Below are 12,073 nucleotides of genomic sequence, written 5' to 3'. Positions count from 1 at the left end.
TAATAAAAATTATATATGTCTACTTAACTATGTTGGAGGGAGAACATAGATTTCAATATTATTTTAGAAGCTATACAAGCAACAAATCCTTTTTGGGAAACAGCAGATGGAAATCAAAGCAAAAATAGGTAGGCACGGACCACCTTAGTGTGGATCAGAAGAGTCCTCCAGTAAGAGCAGGTGTGGGCATTGCAGTGCCAAGAGAGTACCTCGCATCTGGCTTTGTGTTCAGGATTCTTGGGATTTGTAATTAAAATTTATCCTTTCAATCTCGTGGAGAAGCATGCCTCTGAAGAGACACAGTAGTGACATGTCATTTAGTTATACTTAAAAACACACACACTATTACCAAAGGAGTAATTCTCATGAGTTTCCAGGAAAAGTTACATTCTCATTTTTCTTTAAATAATAACAAGTATCTAGCTTTATTAAATGTCTGCTGTTTTCTAGGTTAGTGGTTCTTCTGAGAAATTGCAATAAATACAAATTCTTATACCCCAAACCTACTGAATCAGAAATTCTGGGCATGGGGCCCAGGAAACCAGATGATCTGGATGCATGCCAAAGAAGATAATATTTACAAAACATCTGGTATGGTGCCTTGAACATAGTAGGCATTTAATAAATGCTAGCTACTACTACTTTTAATAGTTCATTCTAGCTCCCTAGGAGAATTTTTCTAGTTAATTCTAGCTCCTTCAAATAAATAGTTCTATGTGTTTAATTATTCATAGGATGTAATAGAGCTTAGATCAAACACCCTAAGAGATTTTCTAGTTAATTCTAGCTCCTTCAAATAAATAGTTCTATGTGTTTAATTATTCATAGGATGTAATAGAGCTTAGATCAAACTTACTGCCTACATTTAAAACATATTTCCTCTCCCAGAGTCTTCATTTCTATCACTGGAAGAAATATATCTATAAACCACTGAGGTTTCAACCATAAGCTGTCCCACTGAAGGATGGTACATGGTCATCTCAGGAGCCTACATACCTGGATGTATTTCTTCTACAAGTTCTTCAGGATCTGAAATTCTCCCCATCAAAACTTACTTTAATGGGGTAAGAAATTGCCTCTAATATGAATTTTGTTAAAAATTCATGTTAGTTTTTTTAGAGAAGACATTTCTTAGTGAAAAGACATATCAGGTAATCAGGGTACTGTTGCGGCTAACCATGATGAGGGTGATCATGACAGGTATGATTTCTAGATGGGGAATACGAGCAGGGTCTCTTGTGCCAGTAGAAGGCTGCAAGTCATTCAGAGGAATGTGCTCTAGCCGTCTTGTGTATTTGCAGTGCCCTAGGAAGTAAGCACCTCCCATCAGGAAATGAGTCAGAAAGGTCCAGCAACTTGCCGAATTCACAGACTTAAGGAGAGAAAAGACTTCATTCTCATACTTACAGAGAGGACATGCTCCATTTTGCTTTTGCCCTAGAGAACTGTAGATAATACCAGACTTTACCTATTTCATAGCTTTGATTTAGTCAAAGCATTGCCATCCCTTAAATTCTAGTTTAATTTTTCAATTCTAGTTTAGTTATGCCTCTATCTCAGCCAGCTTCCATATTTTCTGCTTATTTTGTCTTTGTAAAAACTCTTTTCATCAATTTATAATTTTGTAATGTTTTCAATTTTTATCACTGTTGAGTGCACAGATTATTTAACTTCAGTGATGATTCCAGGTTTCACTTCAATGTTTTACTTAAATACAGATTCCCACGCTCTGATTTAGTTCATCTGAAACAGGAGTCCATGAATCTGATTTTTTATCACCTCCACATAGATAATTAGGGTGTCCCTACAAACTCTATTCTGAGAAATATTGCCTGTTGTGCATTTGACTCATACTCAAATTGTCATTTAAAGTGCTCTAAAATTTGGTTTATATCTATTCCACCTTTAAAACAACAAATGTTGGCCATTCTTTGGCTTAATATGAACTAGGAAAATTATTCTTCATATATTTATTTCAGAATATCCTATTTGGAGCATAAACGACTAAACTAAATAAAGATATCCAGAACTATGTGTCTCTTAAAAGAATTCTGTTTCCTTGGGTGAGGGGTGTACAGCAAACAAGAAACTAGAATGGAGAACTAGAATGGACGATACCAAAGTGTGGTCCCTGAAGTATCAGCAACTTCTCCACATACAGGGGCATGATTTTTCATTGAGACCAGGATTTGGAGATGAATATTACACATTAAAACTCACTGTACTCTCAAAATTGAGTTGAAAAATCAAAGCAAGGAAGACCAACACATGAGTAAAATTTTCAGTTTTTTAAAATGTGATTATCTTCTCTTAAATAAAAACAATTAAAAATGTATCCACTTAAATTGTTCCCACAACTTATTTTCTAGTATATGCACTATTGAAAATAGAATGTGCTCAGTAAATAGTAGAGGGATATATTCTGCTAATAGACTGACTTATTGCCTCAACTTTGGCCTGTATTTTGAATTACATGGTGATATCTATAAAATCTTGCATGTTTTTATAAGCTGGAGTACATGGCTTTCCTGGACGACCTGTAGTGCGTCAAATTCTATGGCTTCCTAATTCAGCTGAGTGTGCTTTTGTCACTTTTAGAAATTTTAATAAAATGTTAAACAGGCATTGTGTCAATACCTTTAGCCCAATGTGTTGTTCCACCTCAACAGTGACCATGCGAATCGGACCTGTCATAGTCCTTAATATTCTAGTGTGAGGTGTAGAGAGATTAGGAGATTCACTGGAGACCATGAAAAAAAGTGATGGAACCAAGAGACAAGTGCATGTGAAGAAGATGGAAGAAGGTAGTAGGAACGTGGCATACGGAATCAAAGCCTTCTCCCCTTCAAAGTGTTCAACATGGTTTCATCACTGAGGGTACAGAGTTTTCTAGATATCCAAGGTGTAATGAAATCAACTGGTAACTGAACTCTTTGAATCCACCTGATTCTTTCTTCATTGACCCAAAGACTCTCATTCTCATGACTCCTGAGCTGACAGCTTTTAAGAATCATGGAAACACCGCGGATGTAAGGGAGGTGTAGATGAAGGTGAAAAGCAGGATTCTCTAGCAGTAGATCCTTTAGCGTTTTTCACAAGTGTTTAATTATTCAGGTGGGATAGGGAAACCGACGACTCGACATATGGTTACAATCAAGGGAAAGCACAACAGGTAGGTGGGTGAATAGAGAACTAATTTGTTAACAGGAAAAATACAAAAGTATACTCAGCAGCTGTTGAGGGCTAGTTTTGTTTGCTTATCTGGTTTGGTTTATGTGTTTCATATCTTCCAATTTATTGAGCATGATTTTTAAGGACCTGACCTTAATTTTATGACTAGAACTTCCCTGCGCATCAGAATCACCTGGAAGATTAACATGCAAATCTCGGGGCCCCCAGTCCCAGCATGTCTGATTCATTAGATCTGGATGAGGCTAAAAACCGGCATTTCTATGAAGTTCCTAGATGGTGCTGATGCTGCCAGTCTGAGGAACACACGCTGAAAACCATTGTGTTGGCTTATCTGTATCTCATTACATTTGGGTGAGTTCGATTTTGTTTTCCAGAATTTTCTCACACTGTTGAATCTTAATTTAAGTTTTTAAAAGCCCTTAAATTAAGCAGGATTGAGAAAGCTAAAAACTGGCATTTCTATGAAGTTCCTAGATGGTGCTGATGCTGCCAGTCTGAGGAACACACACTGAAAACCATTGTGTTGGCTTATCTGTATCTCATTACATTTGGGTGAGTTCGATTTTGTTGTTTTCCAGAACTTTCTCACACTGTTGAATCTTAATTTAAGTTTTTAAAAGCCCTTAAATTAAGCAGGATTGAGAATTTGTTTGGCATTTCTATGAAGTTCCTAGATGGTGCTGATGCTGCCAGTCTGAGGAACACACACTGAAAACCATTGTGTTGGCTTATCTGTATCTCATTACATTTGGGTGAGTTCGATTTTGTTGTTTTCCAGAACTTTCTCACACTGTTGAATCTTAATTTAAGTTTTTAAAAGCCCTTAAATTAAGCAGGATTGAGAATTTGTTCGTATTTTGTTTCTGAGATTCCCTTTCCCTCTCACTTTTCCTTTCACTATTTCTCAGATTGAACCTCCCCACCACAATTTTAAAAATGTTTGCTTGAGCCCTTAACTATTAGTCTCAATAGACTGGTTCTTATCCCAAAAATCCCAAAGTTTCGATAATATGCTTTATATCTATCATTCAACTATGCTCTACCGTGGCTTCCGTGATCTATAAAAATTCTAAAATATTTTCCTGTATCCTCATTGAACAATAATCTTCAAATCAAACTTGTTCTGCAATGGTTCTTACCGGACACAAGGAGGCGCCATTCGCTCGGGAATGGCTCGAAACAGGCTCCGCAGCTGGAAGCTATAACATCATGTACTCTTTCCAACACCAATTTCAAAATCTGCCCTAATTCCTATCAGGAAAGGTTCCTCGATTAAATTACTTTCTGTCTTGGAAGAAAGGACTTCTATAGGGATTATTTTAGGTCTCTGAAAGCAGTAAGAACGAGAAAAAAAGGACCTTCATTTTGGACCTCAGAAAAACAGCCCTCGGGTTCCTTGTCACTAATTGTGGTTCCAGAATCCGGGGCAGTAGAAAGACCTGTGTTTTAACATAAATGTTCAATTGCCAGAGCAGGGATTCTGAGTCGAAATCTGCATTGTTACAGGATCCTCAGGTGATCTGCATACGAGTAAGTGACAGTTTGAGAACTATCGCTACTGGGAGCCATACCCTCCACTTTTACCTCAAAGTGTTTATTCCTTCCTTCCTTCTCCAACCCCTGTATCATCTCCAGCCCCCAGAGAAAACAAAATTAACCTTAAATTTCCACTTTGCAGGATCTGTTAAAGATGCGTGTTTTTTTAAAGTGATAGCGTGTTTTTTAAATATTATTCCCCCTGCGGCTACTCCTTTGTGAGGTTATTAAGAATGCACTTTGAATCTGCTATATATGTCAGGGGCAAATCATCTCACAATTAAGAAATTTTATGATGCTTGCATAGCTTGTATGTTTAATCATCATGGCTACTCCTTTGTGAGGTTATTAAGAATACACTTTGAATCTGCTATGTATGTCAGGGGGCAAATCATCTCACAATTAAGAAATTTTATGATGCTTGCATAGCTTGTATGTTTAATCATCTCAGGCAGAAAACTCCGTAAGTTCGGTTAGAGGTTTCAGTCTGGTACCTGTGAAATACAGGTCTTAACCTTCTCGTCTGTCTTGATTAGAACAGCTTCTAATATAATGACCCATTTCTCTGTTCTCTCGTGGCTACTATGCTTGGGGAAATCAGATTGCAGGATATAAAAGACAAGCTTTAATTTATCTTTCCTTCTTTATACTTGTCCATAACCCAAACACATGAACATACTTCTTTCCTCTTGAGCTAAATGTAACTTCAGCACTTCTCTCTTGCCTTAATGTGTTTTCCTAATTAGCTTTAACATTAAAACCAGCTGCTTCCGCAGTGTTTTTTACTTTTATAAAGCATTAGAAGATTAATTGACTCATTATGTAGAAATAAGAGGATATAAATTTAGGGGAGGTTTTTGTTTAACTTGGGTTATAAATCGCAGCTCATTTTCTTAATTTATGTTTTCCCTACCCATTACATCTCCCACAACTAAGGGCTCTTTGTTTTAGTCTGATAGATGTTCATTTCTTTACTTCTTTGAAGTGAAATCAATTCAACATCTAGATACTGGCTACTGAATTGAGACAAAAGCCCTAAAGTTATGAAAGCTGCTTGCACAGTCTTTGCTTGTGAAACAAGAGTACTGAGAGGTAGAAGGTTCTGGTTATATTCCTATCATTACCTAACTTTGAATTTCAGGCAAGTGTTGCACAGACCTCTCAGGGTGTGTTTCTTCATACATCAAGTAAAGCTAACATCAGTTCTAACAAGCCAACAAAGTGGCTGTAAGGAAGGCATAATATAATGTATTTTAAATGCAATATACTAATAAGATGTATAACTTCTATTTAAATCTCATTACTCCAGCTTGCATAAAGACAGACTGTTGCTATATCTTTATGCATATAAAAAGGTTTATAAGTGTATCGCTACTACCTAGTTAGTGATTCCAGAAAATTAACACCGTAATCAGTAAGTTCAATATTTATTTAATTTTTACTATATTTAAATACTTCACAAACAGAATTAATGAAAATATTTATTCAATTATGATTATATATTTTGATATATTTATCACTGATTGAATACATGGTAAAAAATCATTTGAGAAGACATTTGAATGGGTTTAGGCTCTGGATTTTACATAGATTCCTTCATAAATTCTCACAGCAACCCCATAAGGTCAGTACCATATATTACCTCTATTTACTGATTAGTAAACTGAAATAGGAGGAATTAGGAGATTTACAAACGTTTGGCTATAACTCGGGTTTATCTGACTACAATTTTCACGATTTTAACCCATCTGCTTTATTGCTGCTTCCTGTCTTTGGCCCTTTTATGCAGATCTGAAATTTGGCCACATTCTGTATCTTGCCTTTCTTTCCCCTCACCCTTCACTCTGCCTTCAGGAATGCCAGAGCACACATTTTTAGACACAGAAATGAGATGCACTTGGACATGAAGCTCAAATAAGACAGAAATGAGGATAGACAGCACCTGAGGGCACATACTTTCCTTAGAAATTCAAGAGTTCACTTCTACAAAAACAGTATATACCTGCAGGGAGGAAAGAAAAAAAAATCTAAGATATTTCAGCAGCTCACTGATAAGAGGAAAGCCATGTCCTGATTTTATTGTCAAGCCAGCCTTCAAACAACACTTGGTTCTGTCGTTTATCCCGCAGTGACAGGAGTATGTTGTTAAAGGGTAGCTTTACGAGAGTATCCTCAGGCTTGCAGAAATCATCATCAGCTGTCTCTCTAAGAGTTTAGTTTCAGGGCCAGCACAGCCACCCCTGCAGATAGCCAAATTTATGATGTCCAGGTCCCTCATACAAAATGGCACAGTACTTTCATATAATCTATGAAAACTTCCCATCTTTAAAGTCATCTCTAGATTACTTATATTACCTAATATAACACAAATGCTATCCTTGTATTGTTTAGAGAATAATGACAATAAAAATCCTTATCTATTCAATACGCACACAATTTTTTTCCTTGTATTTTCTGATACAAGTTTGATTGAATTCGTGAACACGGAGGGCCAGCTGTATTGAAAAGGCACAAGATCTTAGATCCAAGTTGTTCTCTGGGTTTTATTTTTTCCAGAAGATGAGTTGAGAGAAGCACTGTATTAATTTTTTAAGGAAGGAATAGACTGATGATTAAGTTTTGAGAGTAGGATTAGGAACAGTGGCCTACAGTCCTTGAGGCAGATTTATATTTTTGCATAATGGCAGCCATAATATTATTTTGTGCTATTTACTGAGCACCAATTAAGTTCAGTAACTATTACTTCTAGTCCTCAAATAAATTTCTAAGGTATTATATACTCAGATTTTATACAGCAGAAAATTAAGTTTAGAGATGTCACCTACTCTAGATCACATAATGGTGATGAGCTAAGTGTGAATTCTAGTCTATATGACTTTAATGTTAAAATTTTATCCAGGATATTCTGCTACCCCTCAAAGATCTTTCCAAATCTTTTATTCCTATAAGTATTAGAATTAACAGGCAGGCTTACTTGCCATGAAGTGCCAAGTAGAACCATGGACAAGTTAGTTTCATAAATTTTAATTTTGATAATTCTACTAGTTAATAAGGCTAATAATAATAATCCATGCTGAACCCTGTGAAGGAAGAATGCGGAACTAGTATTCCCAAGTTATTCCTTAATCATAATTTTCAGTAAAAAAAATGTCACTTATAGACTTAGTTTTGTAGGAAGTAATTGATTGAATATGGTAGGAAAAAGGTTGTGGTTAAGATACAAGTGAGGTATTCCTGAAGGCTGAGGCTGGAATATATTCAAGGGATAGGACCTTTGCCTCACTAGCTAAAACCCTTCTGATTAAAGAACAATGTGGAGGGTATGGACTTGAGGAACACAAAAGGGAATTTATGTTGATAATGTAAAGGTAACAAAAGCTGATTAATGAGGACATCACAGAATGACAGGATGGCAAGAGATAGCTTGTTCCATGCAAAAGCCTATTGAATTGTATTCACACGTGTGTCTCAGGTGGCACATCCTGGCATTAGCCTACTAAGGAAGCTTTTTAGGCCTCACTTCTCTAAATCCGGGAATCTCCACTAAAAAATTTAGGATTTATCTACACAAGATTTACATTTTTTTCATCAACAACTGAAAGTGTTTTTTTTTTTTAAACTCAAGACTGTATAGGCATTAAGGTTTAGTTAAGAATAATTCTGGAGGGCCGGGGATTTAGCTCAGTGGTTCCACCACCTGCCTTGCAAGTACAAGGACCTGAGTTCAATCCCTGGTACCAAAAAACAAACAAACAAAAAGAATAATTCCAGAAAGGAAGCATAAATATGAAAATTATATATATATGCAATCAATTTATATAAAGTAAGTTATATGCATCAAATTTCATACACAGAACTAGATGACATTATTAGCATCAGTTTTCCTCACATAGAAAGTAGTGAAATCTTTTTATTAATTGGATCTAGGAAACTTTATAGTCTAGTTTGGATTCTCTTGTGTCATTTAGGCTTCCCGGGCCTATTATTGATGCTGGGGAATTCAACTGCAAATAAGTCTCAGGGGTTTTCTGTGTGAAATTGCTCCAATTATGACTTTAGTATATTCTCATCCAACACATATCTGAGGATGTGTGCTTCTTCCCCAATGCAGCCTGCAGTTACTAATGATCTGTGAAGGGACACCTGTGGGTCACCATCAGGTCGCCTCTCTTCACTGTCATCAGGTCGTCCCTCTTCTGCAGATCACTGTGCAAGTGAAAAAGCCTGGATTTCTTGACAGGCAAGAAAAGGTTTCAGCATTGCCCAGAATCAAGGACTGTATGTGACACTTCCTGACTGTCTGATATGACCATTCCCATGTAAAATGCATAATTTCATATATTCAGATGTTTTAAAACCTTGTTTCTTTGTAAATCAGTACTAGCTTAAACTATTTAAATAAAACTGAAGACACCACTTCTGTCTTGTGGAACAAAAATATTGAAATATTCCCAAACAAATGAGTGATTATTAGAATAGCATTTATTTGAAAATGTGCCTTTATTAATATAACTGAATTATAATAACTGTTTCAATAGATAGTGGAGAAAGTTGTTGTTTATAAAAACTTGAAAAGTATTTCATTTGCACTCCACAAACAATGATTATTCTCTGTTCTGAATGTTTCCAAATTGTTTGTAATTAATTTCTCGGTATATTATCTATTCTTCTTTCTGAAGGGTCTCCCAGTGCCAGTAGGTATAGACGATGAAAGTGTTGACAGCATTTCAGAAGCTGACATGGTAAGTTTCTTTATGAGCTACTGGTCTTTTTCTAAAAGTACTTAATAGTGGTAAAGTCACTGGTGTTTTAATAGATGATTTAATTATGTATGCTATTTGTGTTTCCTACTTTGTGTAATAGTAGATTTATGTTTGCTTTACTCTCTTCTATTCACATATTTAATCTATGATTATGATTATCCTTCCACTCCCCTTTTATCTCTAATAGCTTTTCAATGGTGAAGCACTATAGAACATCATGATATATGTATCTATGTAACATGAACTGGGAACAAACATATAAGAAGGATATTCCTAATACATGTGCAATGTAAAAACATGACCATCAATCTGTACCTATAAAATGCTAAAAATGGAATCAAGTTTCACAGATTCCATGAAGATATTTCAATCAATATTACTTATGCTTATCTGTGAACCTATAGTGGAAGGCAAAGTTTTTTTTTAAGTTGAGACAAAAATTGTAACAAAATTTGTCAATTTATATCTTATGGGAGTCTAGAAGAGATTGCCATTATTTTATTTTACAGTGAAATATCTGAATTGTATGAAATATTATTAGTCATGCCCTGTTCATAAAACTTAATACTAACCACTTCATTTTACCCTTTTGCTTTTTATCCATTTTCTGTCTCTTGTGACATTTAACATGCTTGCTTTGTATGACTTTCTTCTCTCCCTTAATCTGCTTTTACTGTTTTATCTATTTTTGTGTTATTGTATCTCTGCCATAATTTTTCCATTTCATCTTCTAATTCCTAATTTAGAAATACCTTCCCTGTCTACGTAGTCATCAGTATCATTTTTCATTTAAGGAATTCTCAAGGTTCTTCAGAATTTTACTCTGAGAAAGAATAGTTACTGTGTGGCTAATTTCTCTATACAAACACTGCCAAGTACAAGCACTTTCTTTCAGATGCATAATCTCTTCCTACCCACTCCTGCTAAATTGCTAATGAATTCTCAGAGTTTTGTTTAACCCCCTTTAGTTTATTTTTCTGCACCAAATGAAGACTGTATTTATAGTTTCTAACTTTCAAGTTTACTTTCTTGTTCTTACCTAATTGCTACATGTCCTCATATCTGAGCTACTCTTCCCATTTCATGTTGTTCTCCCCAGGTCTTCTAACTTTCCTATCATCCGTTTTCAATGTGTTTCTTTTGCCGCCATCACATGCAAGTGTTAGTGACAGGGCTTTGACAAGTGCCCTCGTACTTAGTGAGATGAAGTTTATGGATATAGTTTGCATCTTAGTTCTCTGCCCCCACCCACACACCCAAAGTTGTAAACTGTTCGATTTTGAATAACTTTACATGGAGCCTGTGCCCTCTCGGCACAGAACCCAGGCTTTGCTTTTGCTTAGATTCAACCTGTTCGTTATGCTTAAGTCATTCACAGGTTCTTGGAGACCTTTAAGAGTCTCCTTCCTTTTCTGCTTTAAATGCCGCAACAAACTTATTTGTTTATTGTTGTTCGAGGTTTCTAACTTTAAATGATATATTAAAAATATATATATGCAAGGTATGTGTATATATATATATATATATATGTATGTAAGCATTCTATAATACATGTATACATTGTATAATATTCAACTCAGGATAAACATCTACTAAACATTTATCATTTATTTATGGTGAAGACTTTCAAAATCCTTTCTTCTATCTTTTTGAAATGTGTAGTACATTAATGTTACGTAAAGCCACCTAACTCAGCAATAACACACCGGGACTTCGTGCTCCTCTCTAACTGTAACTTATTACCCATCGAACCACTTTTTCCCATCTCATCCCATCTCATCGACTACTCTTTCCAGCCTCTGGTAAACTCCATTCTACTCTCAACTTCTACAAGATCAATCTTTTTAGATTCGACACACGAGGGAAATCATGTCTTCCAATGACAGAATGTCTTTGAAAGAAACCAACTTGTCAATGAATAGAGAAAAGTTAAACTACTTTGTTTTTAAAACTCCATTTTCCATCTGAAAAGATTTAATTTGTTATTATTCTCAATCTACTTACTTATTCAACAATTTTATGTAAATTAATCCTTACACTTCATTTCCTTTTCTGGAATCTGTTACATATGTGTTCTTAAGAAATTTTCAAAATTTGCTTTAGATACTTTTTTATATATAAACTGTAAAATTTGGTTATTATCATAGAATGTAGTCTGGAAATATAGATAACATATATATTATTTTTATAAGCAATATCACAAAAGATAGGGGCCAGGGATTTAGCTCAGTGGCACTGTGCCTGCCTCTCAAGCACAAGGTCCTGAGTTCAATATCTGGTACAAAAAAAAAATCACAAATGATAAAAGTACAAAAGATACAGAAAGGGAAAAAGAATACTAAGCAGGAGTCTTTAAGGAAGCAGATCCTAAAAAATACAAATTATTAAAATTGAATCTTTTCATTTATATACTTAATATTTTTACTTATAGTAATTCCAAAAACTAACTGGATAAAAATTTAAAGACATAAAAATTCCAAGAATATCTAAAGGATATCTATGACTCATTATACCTTATTTCTGACTGTAAATGCATCAGCTAATGATGATTGTTCTATTCCTTTTTTTTTTTTTTTTTTTTT

The 12,073-nt window shown here is 35.1% G+C and overlaps 1 protein-coding gene across 1 annotated transcript in view; it reads left to right on the top strand.

Moving 5' to 3' along the window:
* The first annotated feature begins 971 nt into the window (after positions 1 to 971).
* Gabrr3 (gamma-aminobutyric acid type A receptor subunit rho3) overlaps positions 972 to 12,073 on the top strand; it is a 52,343-nt gene continuing 41,241 nt past the window's right edge. Inside the window, 3 exon segments of the mRNA XM_010644778.1 lie at positions 972 to 1,064; positions 2,048 to 2,221; positions 9,408 to 9,471. Of these exon segments, the coding sequence (XP_010643080.1) occupies positions 972 to 1,064; positions 2,048 to 2,221; positions 9,408 to 9,471 (331 nt within the window).

Source organism: Fukomys damarensis, unplaced genomic scaffold (genome assembly GCF_012274545.1).
Source record: "Fukomys damarensis isolate Sample0158 unplaced genomic scaffold, DMR_v1.0_HiC HiC_scaffold_24, whole genome shotgun sequence".
Lineage (NCBI taxonomy): Eukaryota > Metazoa > Chordata > Mammalia > Rodentia > Bathyergidae > Fukomys > Fukomys damarensis.
The sequence above is the reverse complement of the archived record's forward strand: the minus strand, read 5'-3'. Positions and strand labels throughout refer to the sequence as shown.